Source organism: Mauremys reevesii, linkage group 16, assembly GCF_016161935.1.
Source record: "Mauremys reevesii isolate NIE-2019 linkage group 16, ASM1616193v1, whole genome shotgun sequence".
Classification (NCBI taxonomy): domain Eukaryota; kingdom Metazoa; phylum Chordata; order Testudines; family Geoemydidae; genus Mauremys; species Mauremys reevesii.
The window spans coordinates 18479238-18498877 of NC_052638.1; the positions used below are offsets into that span (position 1 = coordinate 18479238).

Consider the following 19640-nt stretch of genomic DNA (forward strand, 5'->3'; position numbering starts at 1 on the left):
CTTTGTTAGAATATTTAATACCTCTCTTTTCTGTCAGTGGGGGCATACACAGGCCGCAATCCTGCAATCTGGTCCACATGACAAGTCACAGTCACTAAAACTGGGGGTTAGACTAGACGATCCTTCTAACCCTATGATTCTGTGAATACCTGTTATATTGGCACACTGACTGTATGTTTAATGGGTTCCACTTTAAAAATATAGTCCAAAAAGGGGTATAACTTATTTTGGTAACTTTATTATACCATCAAACCTCATTCTTGTTTTAGTGTTGTAAGTAGGTTTGATTAGTCATGAGGATTAATGAGTTGATGTCAGCCTTCAATATATGTAGTAAAAATAACAAAGTTGAAATGCCCCCTTTGAGTAATGCCAAAACTCCACAGCGAGAGCCTAGTTTTCAGGATCATTAGAAATTATGTTTAGTTTACAAAGAAGACACTTTCAAACACACAGCAGGGATCAGAGCAACTTACATGTGTCTGAACAACCATGTAAAGTAGTGGCCTGGGGAAGTGACTAGGGAATACAAAACAAAAACCAAACTCCCTGTGTTTTTTATGTATGGATTTAATTTTTTCAAAGCCAACAAGGTGTAAATTCACACACATGTATTCCTTTTCTGTCTCTATCTGCTTGTGAAAGATATTAATCATTGTCAGGACAAGCAAAGTGTCTGGACCACATCTACCGTTCCAAAGAAACATGCTACTATGGACCCAAAAAGCCAACCTCATGGTTTTGATCTGCCAGGCAGACTTACCAAATAAACCATGGAAGATGAGGATGCATGACCCAGAAGTGGAAAATCAAAGACTCCCTTTCATGCAATTGTGATGAGAACATCCAACCCATCCAATCATAATGCAGTGCCCCAAATGTGGATTCAGGATGATACCCATGATATCACAGAGGAGGCCTTGAAAAGGTTTATGGATGTACAACTGCATCTATAGAATGATGCTCTGCACATGCTGCCATATACTTGAGAGAGAGGACAAACATTGAAGAGTGGAGAAATTATAAAAATGCTTGGCTGCTACTTCTACACTATCATGAAAGATGCCAGAGTTTAATCTGGATTACTTGTGTTGCTCTTTAAATGTTACACTCAGAAAATGGCTTGTTGATTTCTGCTTAGAAAAGACAGTGGCCAACAGCAATGTTTAAAGTTTATATTTTCCTAGGATCTGGGAGTCTCTCTTGAACTATTAGAGTTCAGCTCTCATGGCCTCCTCTAACTTTATTAAAATTGTTGCTGCTCCTACAAAGATGTTGGTGATTGGCATAATCCCTTTCTCCCATTCAAACAGTAAAGTTTTCTAGTTAGTGGCACATTTTCCTTGGACCAGTTCAGAAGGTGACATCTCTAAACCATGCCACATACATCTAAAATAGCATTACGTGCTTTGTCTTTAGTTCCTTAATAATGGGGTTGGAGTGTCCTGTATCAGTCAAAGGGAGAAAGTTGAGTACTTAGAAGGTAAAGGGGAGCCCCTACAGATGCAGATTCTACATAGGGAGAAATGAGTGCTTAGCCCATCCTGACTGTGCCCTAAAAGTAGAGTATGGGGCTGGAAGGTAGAAGAGAAAACTGCTTTGCACTGTCCTTAATTTTCTGATATTGAGAAAGGTGGAGAGATGGATGGTGTTGTTGGAGAGTCCTGTGAGACATACAAATGTCAAATATGTCATGAATATATTGTTGATAACTATAGGTTGGTTTTTCTGGTCTTTAAATCAGAAAAGAAATACTCTTTCCTTATCAAAGACAATTAAGGCTAAAGAATGTTTGTTTACTCCACCTCTGTTTGCCCAGAATAGAAGACCAACAATACACTCCTTAAACTTGTGAGACAAAGGTCTACACAGGGAAATTGACTGGAAATTTCTGACATTTCTCTCTCTATATATGATTATCTTGTTCCTTCACTACAATGTCTCTTGTTCTGTTGTAAGCCCTGAGGATGTGAAATTAAAGTCATGATATATAATCAAGGAATGTATGGACTATGTCCACTAAATTTAGAGGAACTGTAAAGGATTTTTTTTTCTAAATGATTGTTGGATTCTAGAAATGATATGAAATGATAGAGAATGAAAAAGAATATTGAAAGATATAAGCACCTACTCTGTGTATGCATTTAAAATATTGAAATAAATTACTTAAAGGGGACATTCCAATTTATAGTTTGGGTTAATTCAGAAATACAGTACTGTAATTGAAATGAATAAAACATAAAAAGCCTCCGAAAAGAAAAGGATAAAAGACATTTGTTATACACCATTGCCATCTACTGGATATCAAGGTAAGTAGCATAGAAACTGAGGGAGCAGAAAAGTGAGAGCCTGACAAATGACCAGTACAAAATAAGTGACTTGCTCTCCAATTAAAACTGAAACAGTGGAACCTCAGTGTGGAACTTCAGAGTTTGTTGAACCCATCAAAGAAACTGCAGAACCCTGTAAGTGCTATTGGATGCTTATACCAGCCAATAGCCTTTCCATTCTCTTAAGGTTACCTTGCTGCAGCTGCAGTCTTTCTGTTGACACCCCAAGGAAATATATTTTGGGTTTTAAACAATGTAATGCTGTATCTATATATGTTTCTCCTTGTAAATCCAGGTAAATTGGCTTAAGAGAACCTCAAATAAAACTTCTAAACTATTTCTTTTGATGCTTTAAACTAGTCCCCTTCAAACCAAACACTAGAAATAACAGGAACACCATTCATAAGAGTGCCTTAAGACCAACTATATTTTTACTCCTTGGCAAGGGGGCAGGGAGAGATTGGTGCTGGGAGGGGTCCCCATGGTAAGTGGGGACCCACAGAGGGAGGGATTCCCATGGTGAACAGGGCCCCACAAAGGGAGGGGAGAGATGGGTGCTGGGAGGGGTCCCCAGGGTAAGTGGGTCCCACAGAGGGAGGGGACGGATGGGTGCTGGGGTGGTTTCCATGGTGACCAGGGCCCCACTGGGGGCAGGGAGAGATGGGTGCCCCAGTGGTTCTCTCTCAGGGGCACAGTTCCCCGGCACCACCAAAAGGGGTCACTGTGGCGGGAGGCTGCAGCCGCTGCTGGCCCCGAGGTTCCCTCTTCTCCTGGCAGCGAGGGGGAAGGGGAGGTGCTTCCATTTCACCCCAGGCAGCCTCCGGCAAACCGGCCGCCGTTACTTTGTGCGCGAGGAACGGAGGTAGCGGCGGCGGCTGCTGCGCGGAGCCCCCCCCAGCCGTGAGTGCGGGACTCCCAGGCCCTGCCGGGCCGCGGCAGGTCTGCTGGGTGGCGGGCGCCGGGGCTGCCCGCCCTCCCCTGGTGTCCCCGCCCGAGCCTGGGAGCCCAGCCCCGGCGCAGAGGAGAGGGGTGGGTGGCGCCCACTGTGCGCCCTACGGCCGCGGGTGAAATGTCTCCGGGTCCAGCCCGCGCTCGGGAGGCCGCGGGGGGCCCTGAAGCGCTGGCGGGTGTGAAGCTTCGGCCTCTGATTACGTTGTTTGTGCAGAGCATCCTCTCCCCCGAGGCCCGTTCCGCCCCCGACACGCAGCCATCTCGGGGATGGAGGGAGCCGGCTGCACTAACGGGCTGGGGCTCCTGCGGTCCCTTAGCGAGCAGGGAAGGGGGGCTTCCGTTCCGTTAGTTATCGCTCTTTAACTGTATCTTGCCAAGCAGTTGTTAAGCCAGGTAGCGATGCAGCCATTTGTTTCTCTCCGTTTATATTGCACCATTCTGAGATCCATTGAACTTGGCACCTCTGTGGGTGTTAAGCGTCCTCAATTGCAAAATACACCTTTTTGCCTGTCGAGATGGGGCCTTGGTGTCTGGAAGGCTGCTCTAATCAGGTCACACTGTTTTCATAAACTATATTTTGAGACTACATCCAAGTGTACATGTATCCAGACCATTTTGCACACTCTGTTACTTCAGAAATTATGCTGCAAAGAAACCAGTACTTAGGGTGACCATATGGTCCTGATTTGCCTGGGGCAGTCCCTTTTTAAAGCCCTGATCATTTGGCAGGAGCAAACAGGACAAATGACCACTTTTGTCAAAAAAGTGGGGTCAGGCCACACATGCGATGCCAGCCCTGGGCGACGCAGCGATGCCAGCCCTGCGTGGGGGTTCAGGCCAGCCCCACACAGTGTCCGCTTTCCCTTGGGGAAATATGCTCACCCTACCAGTACTGGACTTCAAATTCATATTGAAATGTACGAGTGCTTATATGTGAATGCTGGAAGTCTAAATACTAAGATGGGTGAACTAGAGTGTCATTTAAATGAGTATGTTGGTATAATGGGCATCATGAAAATTTGGGGAAATGAGGATAGTCAATGGGACACGGTAATACAAGGGCTCAAATATATAGGAATATATAGGTCATGCTGTTTGGGAATGGCACTAAAAGAAAGCATAGAGTCAACATAAAAATCTTAAATTAATCAAATTGTACTGTAGGATTTCTGTGGATAGAAATTCTGTGCTTGAACAATAAGAGTTTAGTAGAAGGAATATATTACTGACTACCTGACTAGAATGGTGACAATGATTGTGAAACGCTTAGGGAGATTAGAGAGTCTCAAAGGTAGAAAATGCAATAATAATGGGGGATTTCAACTATCCTCATATTGACTAGGTATGACACTAGAAGCAGGGACAACATGAATAAATGCAGCTTATCTTGGAACCCATGTAGGAAGAGGCAATTTTTGATTTAGCACAGGATCTGGTCCAACTGGTAAATATAGCTGAACCGCTCAGTAATAGCGGCCATAATGTAATTAGATTTAACATCCTTGTAGGGAGGAAATTGCCAGAGAAACCCACCAGAGTAGCATTTAACTTAAAAAAGGGGGCTAATACAAAAATGAGGAAGCTAGTCAAATGGAAATTAAAAAGAACAGTCACAAAGGTGAAATCCCTGCAAACAACATGCAGACTATTTAAAAACAGCGTGATAAAGGCTCAAGTTAAATATTTTTGTCCCCCCGCCCCAACCAAAACAAAACAGTAAGAGGACCAAAACAAATGCCACCATGGCTAACAGCAGAGTAAATGAGGTCGTTAGAGGCAAAAAGGCATCTTTTAAAAGTTGAAAGTAAAATCTTACTGAGAAAAATAGGAACATAAACTCTGGCAAGTCAAATGTAAAAGTATTATTAGGCAGTCCAAGAAAGTTTTTGTGTTCTTGGCTAGTTGCGCTAAAAAAAAAAAGGAGTTAGGGTTTGAGAGGGGATTCCAATCTGGGGCAGGGGATTTGGGGTGTGGGCTTTGGCCAGATGGCGCTTACCTCAGGTGGCTCCCAGTCGCTGGCACAGCGTGGCTAAAGCAGGATCCCTGCCTACTGGGGCTCCGTGCCGCTCCCAGAAGTAGCCACCATGTTCGGCCCTTAGGCGGAGGAGCCAGGCGGCTCTGTGTGATGCAAGCCGCCCCGCACCCACAAGCACTGCCCCCGCAACTTCTGCTGGCCATGGTTCCTGGCCAATGGGAGCTGCAGAGCCAGCGCTGGGGGCGGGGGTAGTGCACGGAGCTTCCCTGGTCACCCCAGCTCCTAGAGGCCACAGAGACATGCCTGTCGCTTTCGGGAGCTGCGCAGAGCCGACCGGACTTCTGGCAACTCAGAGAGCGGAGGCTTGCTGCAGGCCAGATGAAATGAAGCAATGTGCTGGATCCAGCCGTAGGTTCCCCATCCCTGTTCTACAGGAGCACTCAGGGAACACAAGACATTTGCAGAAAACATAAATGAATTCTTTGCATCAGTCTTTGCTGCAGAGGATGTGAGGGAGATTCCCACACCTAAGCCATTGTTTTTAGGTGACCTATTTTAGGAATTGTCCAAGTTTGAAGTGTCAATAGAGAAGGTTTTTGAATAAATTGATAAATTAAACAGTAAAGAGTCAGATGATATTCACCCAAGAGTTTTGAAGGATCTCAGACATGAAATTGCAGAACTTCTAACTGTGGTATGTAACCTATCGCTTAAATCAGTCTCTGTATCAGATGACTAGAGCATAGCTAATGTAATACTGGATTTTTAAAAGAAGCTCCAGAGGTGATCCCGGCAATTACGGGTCATGAAGCCTAACTTCAGTACCAGGCAAATTGATTGAGGTTATAGTAAAGAATAAAATTCAAACAGCTAGATGAACACAATATGTTTGTAAAGGGAAACCAGGCTCCTCAATCTATTGGAATTTTTTGAGGACGTCAACAAGTATTTGGTTAAGGGTGATCCAGTGGATATTGTGTTCTTGGACTTTCAGAAAACCTTTGACAGGATCCCTCACCAAAAGCCCTTAAGCAAAGTAAGCAGTCATAGGATAAGAAGGGCTTCTCATGGATCAGTAACTGGTTAAAACACAGGAAACAAAGAGTAGGAATAAATCGTCAGTTTTTGCAGCAGAGATGTAAATAGCAGGGTCCCCCAAGGATTTGTATTGGGACGAGTATTGTTCAGCATATTCATAAATGATCTGGAAAAGGGAGTGAACAGGGAACTGGCAACATTTACAGATGATGATAAAAATTACTCAAGATAGTTAAGGTTACTGCAAAAGCATACAAAGGGATCTCACTCAACTAGAGATGATCCACAAGCTTGATTATGAAATACAATATTTTTAACAAGTTGCAAGCTGTCAGTTTTGCAATGTACTATTGCTGTTTTAAGACTGTTTTCTCACTTCATTTGTGAAGAGAATAAATGCAATGTATTTTGTTTTCCTAGGAATTAAAATGTCATCTTGGGTTAAGGTTACCAGGGGTCAAGTTCAGAAACCTATTGTGGATAAAAGGTAAAGTAAAATAAATATAAATACTTGAACAATTGTTTCTACAGATACTTATGAAAATGTGTTAGTGTTTTCATATACGAGTCTGAGAATTGTGCTCATTTCACTGTCATTGTTTTAAAATTCAGTCACTTTAAAGAGTTGAATGTCTTTAACAAAACAAACATGCATACATAAAGAATATATAAGAAAGGAAATAGAAACAGCCACACACAATTCTACTTACTACAATTCTACTTACTATAATGAAATACATAATTGTATTCTTTAAGGCCCCAGTCCTGGGAAGACTTCAGCATATTAACTTGATGCAGTGAGTTGTTCCATTGACTACAGTGGGACTACTTAGTGTGTGACGTTAATCACATGCTTAACATTTGAGCCTATGTTTAGCATGAAACAGTGATATTCTACTTCTATAATCTAGAAAACAAATTAGCTAAGCATTTAAAATATCAACATATGAGCATTTGATATCCGCTGGAAATTGTTACTTTTATCGTGTGCATTTTATGTTATGAAACAATAGATTGAAATGAACTTTGTAGTCAGTATCAGAACTACAATTTGTAAAATTTTCTGAAATGAATGTTGTATATACTGTTAGTGTCATTTGTGTAATTTATAGAGGAATAAGGAATTACTCTATCCAGTTGTTGGTATACTGTACTGTTTGAACACACCCTGAGTACACCTTTCAGATGTCTGTGTGAATCGGTGTTCAAAACATTCCTAAAATATTGTGCTTGGACAACACATTTTCAATCAGTCAGTTACATTTTCAATTCTAACTAATATGGGGTGAAATTCACTCCTGTGCAGAAGACTAGCACAAAGTCTATGCACCACTTCAATCCCAGTTGATGTCCAAAAGCAGTCTTTACATCCTATGAGAATTCAAGTGGTGCACAGACCTAGTGCTGGTCCTCTGTACAGGAGTGAATTTCACCCTTAAGCCCTGATCTTGCAATTGACAACATATGGATGGACTGTTGTGCCCATACAGAGCCATGTTGATTTCAGTAGGGCTCCATGAGGGTGCAGTAGTTTGCCTACATGCTGTAAATTGCAGGATCAAGACTTTGAACATTTTTTCATATATATCAGTGAGGACCAGTATATGACAAATAGGTTGTTTTTCAAATTTCATATCTCTTTGTTTTTGAAGGGGGGGAGGGGAATCACTGTGTAAAAGTGGTTTCTTTTTGTGCTTGCATAACAGAACAAAAAAAAGCAATCTTGCACTGAAATTAAGTATGAGAAATCTCATCCACGATGATAAATTTGACATTCTAGTGCTCTGGTGGAAGGTCAGTTTGCGACTCAAAGAATTTCATATGCTTCTTTCTGTAATTGTTGTTAAACATTTCAAAGGAAGGGGCATAATAATTCAGAGCTAAATGGATGAACTGTGAAAGTAGAGAGCAGGGTTCTGTTGTGGAGCCTAGTCTCCAAGGATTGGGAAGCAATAATTCACAGTTTTCTTACAGAGGAACTACTGTGGCTAATTATCAGCCAGTGTCCTGAAAGGTTTTGTCCTTCCACCCACTTTCAATGTGGATATTTGCTCAAGAAAATGTTAAGGGGTGGGTAAGGCCTAGAGTTCCATAGTTTGATAAATAATAAAGGACCAAAATGAAACTAAATTACAACTTGTCTAAATTAAAAGTATATTAAAATAGATAAGACGGACTATCTTTACAAAATATCTTTTGAACAAGCTTATTCAAGGTAACACAGACATTAAAGCATTATCATATTAAGGGTAGAGATTGAAAAAACCATGTGCCTGCTCACCAGTGGGAAGCCTTCTCTGCATGGAGAGGCCTAACCATCACTTCTTTGCAGAATTCAAGCTTTCATATAAAAAAACAGACTGTTTCTAGCCACTTCTGTTGTGAAGATGACCTACTGAACATAAGCCAATGTGCTGGTGGTGGTGGTGGTTTCCTGAGTCTGCAGTGCCTCATAGCTGTGCCCACTAGCAGTGTAAAATTAATAAGACTAATCACTCCTATTTGTGTGGGCAACCTGTGGGCAGCAATGAAATAGTGGAGAGTATCAGTTTTGGTCTGCTGGCATCTGGCAAAATCTCATCAGCATAAATCAATGCTAGAATTTTTCACAATCCCCCCCCCCCCAATAAATAAATAATAATAAAAATCTGTGGTGTGGGAGAAGACTAGAGTACCGGAAACTTGTTCTGTGTTTTTCTTACCCTTGCAGTATCCAGAGAGCGTCTTTTCCTTTCCAGTAGTTAGAAGTTGGTGAAGCTTCACATTTATCAGATATCAAGTAGCCAGATGCTGATATGAAAGCTGGAGCCCAATGCATGAATTCTAGCACTTCCATTACCTATGGCAGGAGGTTGTACTTTACAACACATGATTCTTCCTGGAGCTGACTGATGTGGAGGCTCTCTACTTATCTTTTGTATCTATCATTGACTAGTAGGTTTACTCCTCTAGCTAGTAGATATTTAGTAACTTTGTCAATTTTCTGACCTTTGGGACACTAAAAGTCTTGACCTACCCCAAGAAGCAATTTTTAGAGCAATGAGAATTGCCCAGGAGGCACTAAGTCCAAACCTATTTCTTTATCTTCAGACCTCATGTAAAACTTCCAGGATGGATATATATATATATATATATATATTTTTAACTCAAGCAGTTAAATAGAACCTGACACCATCAGTTGAATTTAAGTAGCTTTTACATTCTCCTGTCCAATGACATTCATTTGAGAATAGTCAAAGTAAATGAAGTAAGACCAAACAGCTGTCCTCATTATACTACCATTGTAGCTTGAAGAATCTGTGTCTTCTAAGTAATACAGCTGTCAGTGTAATCCTAGATGTACCTTTCTGCTGTCGTGCGTGAAGCCTTATAACTAACAGCTTAAATAGAAGGGCTTAGAGTGCATTTTGATTTCTCAGTAATTAAATGCACAGAATATCTGAAACTCAGAGTGTGAAGACCCCTGCATTTTCAGCATAGAATTAGATATGAAGTGTCTTTTCTTTGTGGTACAGAGAGGAAAAAAAAATATCTCTTGATTGGTACAGGATCTTCTGGTATCCATTTCTAGATCTCATAGTGATACTTTGAGCATAAGCAAGAGCATCTGGTAGCAGTGTCTATATGAGATAATTAGGACAGCTCACTTGTTTCTTTCTTTCCTCCTGTGCTGGTCGTCTTATTTCTCTGAACAGTCCACTCTCCTATTGCACCATGTCACTTTAAAGTTCTAGTATTAAAATTTCAAGCTCTTGTAGAAAGTGTTTGAGACTAGATCTTCAGTCAGTCCCACTTTTGTATAAGACCATTTAGTTATTATTGTAGCTACTTCATCCAGAAGTTCTGGAGGATTAAGATTATTATCCTAATTTTTGTTCAGTTACACAAGGGTAATTTCTTACTCAATTTCTAATTCTTTTCTGAACGGCTTTCTAAATTTCATGTTTAGCAAGCAATTACCTTTATTTCTTTCCAAACTTTCATTTCACTAAATAAAATTAATATACATATCCAAGAATGTCTTTTGGTAAGGAGATCAGAATTTAGGATTACTTATTTTGGCCAACAGTTATTCTTGCCAGTTGAACAAAATCAAGTATTTCAAAACCCTTTGAAGTTTGTCATGGAAAGGCCAGATTTACCAACAATCTGCATCTGGAAAAAGGGAAATCTTTTGTTAGACAGTAGCAGAGCAGCCAACTGGATCATTTTTTGGGTATGTTGTATAAATACATATAAAATATTCCTCTGTACACATCTCTTGATAGAATATTAGAAATGGCAATTTTAGGAGCAATCTAATGCCCTGCTATATGGCTCAGAACTGCTGCATAGCTCATGGCATGAGGGATAAAATATAGATTGCTAGGGTTAGTAGTTGAATTTCATTTAATCAGTATCGCTAACTCTCCTTTCTTTGCTCTTTTTCTCTTTCTACAATTGAGGTGAGTAAGGTTTGCATATGCCTCTGGGTACTTGGGGCCTACAAGAGAGAGCTTCAAGGAACACACTTACTCCAAAAATCAGATTCCTTTACAACACAACACAATTTCCATTTTTTCTTTAGCTTGTCATTCACTCTTTAAAACATTTTGTGATAATCTGAAAGTGTGGTGCATAAGGTCGTGCTGCTGAAGAAACTCAGCACATTTTACTAATCTTGATTTAACTGCTGTTTTTTTACGGTTTGTCGTCAATATAACTTAATCCAAGCTCTTTTCATTTTGGGTCCAGGCATAGACCCGGATGGATTCCACGCCTTCTGGAGTAAGTAATATGTAACAGATTTATTGAGTTTTTAAGTAGATTATAAAAAGGTGGACTTTTTCTTCATCCAGTTTTGTGTATAAAAACGCTATTGTGCATTCTATTTGTAAGCATACACTTGTTTTCCCTTCTAGATGTCTTCATAAGTTAGACTTGTATCAAAGTACATAAAACTCCTTTAGTAAATGTTAGAGGGGACAATCTTACAGCTTTTGTTCACTTTTTCTTAATATTCCTTTAGTACTAGCATGAATGAGTTCTTGATAGTCTTCAGGTCTTCACAATGTGCACATTATTTTCCCCAGTTTCTTCTATTCTTACCATTTTCTTTTCCCAAGTAGTGCCTCCTTAGCCTCTTATCTCCCTCTTCATTTCCTTCCCACATTTTCATATTCTGTTTTATATTACCAACACAGTGATTTAAGACTTTGGTCTGTTTCTCTCGATTTATGAGATAAACATTGATACTTCCCAGAATGACTATTTTTGAAGAAATCCTGAAATGTGAAGTAACTGTACAGTTGCAATTCTTTTACTGGCTTTCTCAAAAGTTTTCTGATAATGAATGAAAACTTATAGAAGTTACTAGATTTGTGTTGTGGAAACAATATTTTATTTAGAATTATCCACCTTAGATTCCTGGCTATATCAGATTATTCCATCAAAATAATTAAGACTCCTGGAGAATCCAAATTCTTACTAACTAGGTTGAGAAACTAAGTTTTTAAAACTAAACTTCTAATCTTTTGGATATGGAAGTGTCCTCTTCTCATTCTTTGCAAAATAATTTTTGGACTAGTATTGGGACCACCACTTTTGTCCATCCAGTCATCCTTTCATCCTTGTCTTTTTCTTGCTATCTCAGCAGCAACCATGGAATAGCACAGCTCAAAAGTGCTGATACTGGTAGAGCTGGCTGCAAGTGCAACAGGATAATGTTGCAGGATCCCCGTCCATTTCAAATGGCTGATATCTCCCAAGATGTTAGCACTTCTGTACTTGAGCAATGTGATAATCTGTATTACCTGCTGCTGGTACCATTTCTCTTGTGGTAGATTGGACCTACCTTGTCAAGGTGCCTGGCATGCAACTAAGAATTAGGCACATCCAGTTTATATATAGTTAGTTCCTGAATAGTTTTTTGACGTGCTAGGATTTCCAAAGCAGTTTTCTAATTATCATAAATAGCTATCAGTTCCATTTTTCAGGTGATAAAATATTTGTAATTTTGACAACATAGTTAAAAATATGAATAACTTAAGTCAACTACAGTGTTTATTTCAAGTGAAGCTGGCTCTCTGCTGGTGTCGCAAGTTTCCTGATCTCTTGACAAGAGATTTTTGTCTTAACTTTGCCTTTTCTCCTATTGGTTGGTTGGCATCCAAATATCATGCTACTTTTCATTGTGCCTATTGATTTTGGTTTTGGACATCATCCTAGTCAGCCTGTTTTCCCATTCAAAGCAACTTACTTTTGACTTGTTCATGTTGAGCCATCTGCTTACTCCTTTTATCCTATGGACTTCATATTTGGCACTACCTTCATGAAACAAAACTTCTACCACGCCTATGTGATCTTCATCAAATCCCCAGGCACAAGGTCTATTCGTGACTTAAGTTTCTCATACTAGCCTCCCCCATTCACCTCAGAGTAAGAAGGTTTTCCCAAATAACTCTTGTGATCCTTTCTGTGTGTCCAGTCCTTTCTATGTCAAATCCTATCTTGCTCTTCTTTCTGATGAAGTAGAACTGAAATATTATAGACATTAGAGATCAAGTTCTATTAGGGCTTTTAGTCAGTCCTCTTGCCAGTGCAGAAAAACTGCATTCTCCTAACTGTAATACATAAACTAAACTCATTTTCTATCCGTAATTTGTATGCAAATTTAGGGTGTCTCTACATCAAGACAATTAAAACAGTATGTATGTGTATATTTATACATTATTTGTCTCCCTGTTCCCCCCACCCTTTTTGTGTTGCTTGTCTTAGAGTGTAAGCTCTTTGGGGCAGGAACCTTGTCTAACAGTTTGTACAATACATAGCACTTTGAACCCTAATCCTCACTGGGGCCTCTGGCTACCACCATAATGTAAATCTTAAGAATAAGAAAGTGAAGCACTCACCTTTGACCTTTCGTGTGAAAATATATTTGGCTTTGTTAGCATAGGCATCTCTTGCAGAACAAAATGAACCAGTGTATAGGATTGGATTTTTATAGCAAATTAAATGCTCAAAATTATAGGTAAACTGAAGTTTACTACCATTCAAAAGCCTTGCTTAAATTACATTTATATACTTAGTTTTTACCACATCTTGTTATGGACAACAAATCAGTTAAGTCTTAACTGCAAGATCCAAAATCAGTTGTGTTAACTTGTGCTTAACAGCATGTGCTTCAGACTCTACACTCACTAGCAACTATGGGTTCAGGGGGAAATGTTAGATCATCCAAAGCTACAGATAGAGGTGGTGTAAGCAGAATGTAAATAAGACTTGCCCTAAAATGTCTCATCTGTGATTGAAAAACTTAATGACAGCTGGTATGACATCAACGTTTCATTAAAAGGAAGAATAAAACATCAGCAGAAGCTGGCTGTAAACAAAATGTAGCTGCCTTGTTTTATGTGATAAGGCATTTTTTTCTAAGACTGTCTACTCTTCAGGCTAGGGATGTGATTTCCCCTGCTTCTACACACATGCTAGCTCTCATTGAGATAGCGCAAGTATAAATAATAGTGCAGCTGGGTTAGCACTGATAGCGGCCATGGAAGCATGGCTGAGCTGGTTTCAGGCGAGTACATACTTGGCATGGCTCAGCCATGCCTCTATGGCCACTACCAGTGTTACTGTGGCAGCACTGCTATTTATACTTGACCTATCTTGATGAGAGGTAGTGTAAGTATGTGTGAGGAGCAGAGGAATCGCACCCCTAGCTTGCAGTGTAGACCTAGATCAATGCAGGCAAAACCTTACAAGGAAATATGGAAGTGTCACTGGCTTGCAGATGCCCAAGATTTGTGAAGGAAAGTTTTTGGGAATGTTTTGTCTTCCTTTGACTGAAAGGAAGATATGTTTTGCTTCACCATAATACTGCCGCCCTGGAATTAAGCAGATTCTTTTATAATGGCATTTGTTTTAAAACCAAAACTAACAGGAATTTGGAAAGTCCATTAAGAACTTTAGAGTACTAGTATGTAAAACTTAAGCTTTTTAATTGTAGCCATGCAAAAGCTCTTTTGATCAAACATACCTAATCTCCTGTTTCTTGCCTCTTTTAGCATAAATCCTTATAGACCATACCAGAAAAGTCCTTATTCTCCCCAAGATGGTTATTCAAAGGACTTTGAAGATCTGAATAGGTAAGACACACTTTTCAATAGGATAGCTATATAAATTATTTAAAGACTTTGTGAACAACCCATTTGTCTGTAGGAAAATACTTCTGTCTATAAACAACCTCACTTTTGTAATGACTATGGTTTTGTCGCTGATATTTACATGACAAGAATTTGTATATCTGTTAAAACTTCCTAATTAGTTGTTGAGTTTTTTTTAAACACCTAGTTTGTTCATGGCATCTAATGCTATAGCACCTGGGCACCCTACAGTTGTTTTAAAATAGAGTTAAAATAAGATTATTTCTATATGATGGTCAGACCCCAGTAGTAAAACATACCAAGGTTGCACCCTGAAAACACCAAACTTTGAATCTTCACAGGGGTGAATTTTGGAGGAGAGAGCTGTCTGTTGAAGATGCCCTGCCACTGATCTTAGAGTTGAGTCTTGGAGGCATTTCCGCTCTCTGCTTCAACCAGTCTTGACTGAACTCTAGCAATTGGATCCAAGAACTTTCAGGGCTTTATAGATCATTGTACAATGATCTTTTTTTGTAATGTACTTTAGCTTTAGTGAAGCTACTTGGGAAGTCAAATGCTTTTTAATGGAAAATTAGCTTAGTCTTTTAAGTATGGAAAGACTAACACTTCTTACCTCTCCATGGCTTAAAGTCATCTATTCTGAAATTCAATATTGACAACTTTTGCACTACAACTGTTTAAAGCCTTTATCTTCCTAGTTTGTGTATATATCTGTATGAATTGGCCTGCTATCATGTTTTGAATATATTTTTTTCCCCAAAAATATTATTTCCTCCTTAGTTTTGAAGAACTATTTGGACAACAGTATGACTATTCAACAGGAAATGAAGATTACTATGAGAGATATCAGTATTCCCCCAAAGGTAAGAATTTATAACTAGTTGATATTCCTTTTTGTTAGAATATACCCCCTGCAGCATTTGTGTGGGTCTGCAGGAGAAAGAGGAACTCCGTGGTTTGGTCACAGAGTGCTTGGCCCTTAAGGGAACTTGGGGCCCAACCTCACCTTTGACTGATCAGTTAGGAATCAGGTTACTGTAAAAGACAGCAGGTGACTCGGAAGCAGGCCCGGAGCAGGGAGGCTCTGGTAAGAAATTCCTGGCTCATGTGCGAGAGCTACAGGAAGCAAGTTGGCGCCTTTGGCAGGCCCTGGAGCAGGATGATTCTGGCAAATGGCTGGGAAAAAATTTAATTGTGTGGGGAATCAGTAGGCCTCTTCAAAAGACCTTGCACTGAGAGGAAGAGACAGTTGACATATTGTGTTAGTTTATGTGGGAAGAATAAAGCTGAAGCCTGAGAAAAGGGCCCGAATCACACTCTAGTTATGGTGTCAATCTTTCCTGGCTGGGGAGACAGGCCAGCAGTCTACAGGCTTCTTTAAGGGTCTCCCACGCCCTGTGAGAACTCCACTTCCTCTTAGGTATAGAAGGGATGATTGGGTTTATCCTGGACAATTGTCTGGTCTGAGCAGCACATTAGAAGCCCAGGGACTCCTATGCATTCAAGCCCTTTCCCCCTGGCTGGGACGTCATTACACACTCAAAGCAATAGCTTAGATGCTGGCAGGGAAGTAGTCCAGCAGAGTGGGAGCATGGGATGCCTCCTGGTGTGAGGGAGTCCGAAGATACATCAAGTTGACGGCGATGGTCCCAGCAGGTCCCAGTCTGCATGAGACCCCAGGGATACCCGGAAGACAAGAGGCAGCAGTGGCAGCCCAGCAGCCAGGTTCTTCCAGGCGACAGGATCCGGAGCATGAATCCTCAACAGTGGAAGTTGGCCCAACCGCCCCTTGCTCCCGAGAGAAGTGGAGAACAGCAAGGGCTGCAAGTGTGGTCCCCCCGGCAGGGGTATCTCCTTTGCCGGTAGTGGGTGAGTTTGGGCTCTGGGGAGTGCAGAGGGCATGTACTTTGGAAGATGCACCCGGACAGGTGGGGGGCGGAACAGGATGGTACAGTGTGGAGGGCCATGCCCCTTCCCCCATGGACAGAATCAGAACTAGACAGGCAGCAGATTTTTCCACAGGGATAATGGAGGGAGCCTCTGAGCTGGAGGATACCCCTGGAGCTCCTCTTGGGGTGACTGGGAGGGCTTCCACAGAGGGTTCCATCCCATTTGCCCTGGGTTCCCCAGGCAGTCTGGGGTACAGGCTTCAGGAGAAATTACTCTTCCAGCCAGGTGGCCAGACTTAAACATCATTGTGGATTCTCTGGTCCTCAAATTACAGAAGTTTGTTCTCCTTATCCCCTAACTTCTGTTGGGGAATCTAGCATGGGAACCACTGCATGCCCAACATGGACTCCAGTTTGGGGTAATGGCAGCAGCCAAATCAATTCTGGTCTCATCAGCAGGGGTAAGAGCTACCAATCAAGGAGTGGTAGGAATGCAGGTACTGAATCTCACTTAGGCTTGCAATGTAGGGATAGGTGCCAAGGCCATAGAGATGAGTACATCACAGGGTGGGGGGAGCAGGTGATATGGCGGGTTCCACTGCAGCTGTCAGCTTTTTGTCTTTCAGGTGAAAATAAAACAGGCTTGTACAGGAATGCCATCTCCAGTCGGGGGTGCACCTCCTCAAAGCCACTTAAAAAACCCCACAGAAATATTCTCATTGTACAGGGAAGCAATGATGGAAGGTAGAGTGCAGAGGAATAAGAGGGACACTGATAATGCGAGGTATCAAAGGGTGGCTTGAACCTGGGAAAACTGACAACCTGCCTTTTTGATATATGTTGGGGTGATGTCTGGCAAATATCCAGAGAGGCTTAGCCTTGTACAAATATATGTACATATTCTATTGGGCCTGCAATACATTTGGGGGTATAGCATGGGCCCATTAAGGTGAGGAATTTAAGTTACAGGCTGAATGCTACATATCCACAAATGAGGTGTGACAGGGCTGATAATGGCCTCTGGTTAGAGCAGATGATCCTGACTTGGTCAGTGCCATTCATACATACCAACAGCAGTTTATTGTTTCCACAGCAGGCTAACCAGAGATCTGATTCTTGCAGTAAAGTATGCTGGGACTTCAGTGAAAGTGGATGTTTTTGGAACTTCTGCAGATAAAAAATCACATGTGAGAAGTGTTTCGGTGTTCACCGGGCACTCATTTGCCACAGCATTTGTGGAAAGTTCCAGACCAGTAGAAGGAGGGATCAGTCAGATGCTCCCTCTATCCCCACACACAGGACCAAGTAGCAGGAATGGAGGAAGGAGCTTTATCTCCAGCTCAAGGTGCTTTGGGTGTTTCCCTGGGATTACCCTAACAAGATAAATGGGGCATATTTTTGGGAGGAGTTCATAGTAGGATTTGGGATACCATATGAAGGAGTTGGAATTCACAGGTCTCAAAATTTGACATCTGTAGAGGGTTTGAGAGACATAATAAGGGGCAAGATTTAACAAATTGTTTCTAACAGAATTACAGGGCTATTCATGCACTTACCTATGACTGACCTGCAAGTTTCTCCTTTGGGTTTGGTCCCCAAAAAGGCACCAAGGAGTATTGGAAGCTCCATGTATGATGCAATAGACCGGGAATTATGTTCAGTATGTTACTCTTCTTTTGGTGCCATTGTGAACATGGTGAGGACTTGCAGCCCCAGGGCAATTTTAGTGAAATGTAACATTAGGTTGGCTTTTTGACTGCTACCAGTAAACCCCCTCAGATTTCAGACCTGTGGGGTTTTATTTGGTAGGTCGGCTTTTATTTTGACAAGGCCATAGCAGTGGGATGCTCAATATTGGGCTCAGCCCCACGCTGGAGGTCAGTGGTATGGGAATTGGGATTACAGCAAATAGCAAACTACCTGGATGCCTTCTTGTTTATGGGCAGGGCAGATTCTAAAGTGTGCCAGCTTGTTGATCTCCTCTTAGCCAGTGCCTGTGATAACTGCTATCAGAAGAAAAAAGGGATCAAGTTAGATATAGAGACTGGCATCCCTAGACTTTCTGTGCATAAACTTGCAGAATTATTGGGATGAAGAAGGACAGAGCAGCCAAGTAGATTATGCTGCATGAACTGCAGGCTATTGTTTGCCTTCTTAGTTTTGCATGCAGATTGATAGTGCCCAGATAAACATTTTGTGCCCTGCCATCAGCTGCCATGACAGGGATAGCTAGGCCCAGCCATTTTAAAAGTATGAGTAAAGAAATGAAGATGAATTTATGGGCGTGGGAACAGCTCAGTTCCTAAATCACTTTAATGGAATTACCTTTTGGAGAGAAGAGTATCTCCTGCTAGATGCCTAGCTGGGGTAGAGACGGACCTGAAAGTTCACTCCAGAATACCCAAGTTCACTCATTGGGGACACCAGGTTTGGGGCCTTTACCAGGGCACGTAGTGCGCTTGGAGATGCCTAGTGATCATATACGCTGGGAGATAGTATACTGGGTTTTTTCCCCCATTTTAGTTGCAGTGATGATCTGGGGGGAGAGGAGCTCGCAAACAAGTGAAATTCTATAGCGACAGCATGACATTGGTACATATTAACACCCACTCCTCCAGGTCACTCAGAGTTACAAGGTTGGTGAGGGCACTTGTCCTGCAGTGCTTAACTTGTAAAATCTATTTTACTGCTAACATATGCCTGGGATTAATAATGGCATAGCCCATGCTGTCTTGATTGCAGGTGGATGGATTTCGAGATGTGGCACCAGGAACTGACAAGGAGCCTGAGCAGATGTCGCTGGCCCTTTGGAACCTTGGCTCGTGACTGTGCTTGGATTAATGCAGAGATCAGCAGCCCAATGAACGTTTAGGGTTTTAGAGAATTGACTCAGTTTTGGGGTAGGCTTGCCCAAGATTTGGCCAGTTCCTGAAGTGTGTGGTGTCTGATACGCCATGGGCTGGCATCAATGACTGTCTCAGTTGTTTATCAGAATCACCTTTTGTAGCAGGATGTTGGATATTCTGGATCCTTGTGGCGGGTTTTTAGTTAGGAGGCTGTTAGATGGGTGGTCTCGCCCCACAGACCTTACAGAAGATCCCTGCTGAGCCATCATTATTCAGATTCTTTGGGATCCAGTGGGAGTTCATCAGGTATGTTAATAGAGCCAGTATGGAGATTTGAACAAGGCAGCTGTATTAATGGTCTTTAGTATTTATTCAATGCGCTCGTGCCTACATCAGCAAGGGGGTATTTCAGGTAGAGTTTTGGAGTTTAGGGACTTATATTGGGGGAGCGATCAGTCATTTTGACT

The 19640-nt window shown here is 41.5% G+C and overlaps 1 protein-coding gene across 4 annotated transcripts in view; it reads left to right on the top strand.

Annotated features, from left to right (window-relative positions):
• The first annotated feature begins 3014 nt into the window (after window positions 1–3014).
• LOC120384591 (nuclear receptor coactivator 5-like) overlaps window positions 3015–19640 on the top strand; it is a 30798-nt gene continuing 14172 nt past the window's right edge. Inside the window, exons 1-6 of one of the 4 annotated variants that reach the window (XM_039503534.1) lie at window positions 3015–3230; window positions 6715–6781; window positions 11029–11061; window positions 14340–14420; window positions 15219–15301; window positions 16092–16307. In XM_039503534.1, the coding sequence (XP_039359468.1) occupies window positions 6723–6781; window positions 11029–11061; window positions 14340–14420; window positions 15219–15301; window positions 16092–16307 (472 nt within the window). In that variant the 5' untranslated portion in view covers window positions 3015–3230; window positions 6715–6722. The remainder of the gene's footprint in view (window positions 3231–6714; window positions 6782–11028; window positions 11062–14339; window positions 14421–15218; window positions 15302–16091; window positions 16308–19640) is intronic. The other 3 variants (XM_039503535.1, XM_039503536.1, XM_039503537.1) reach the window with 3 other exon arrangements.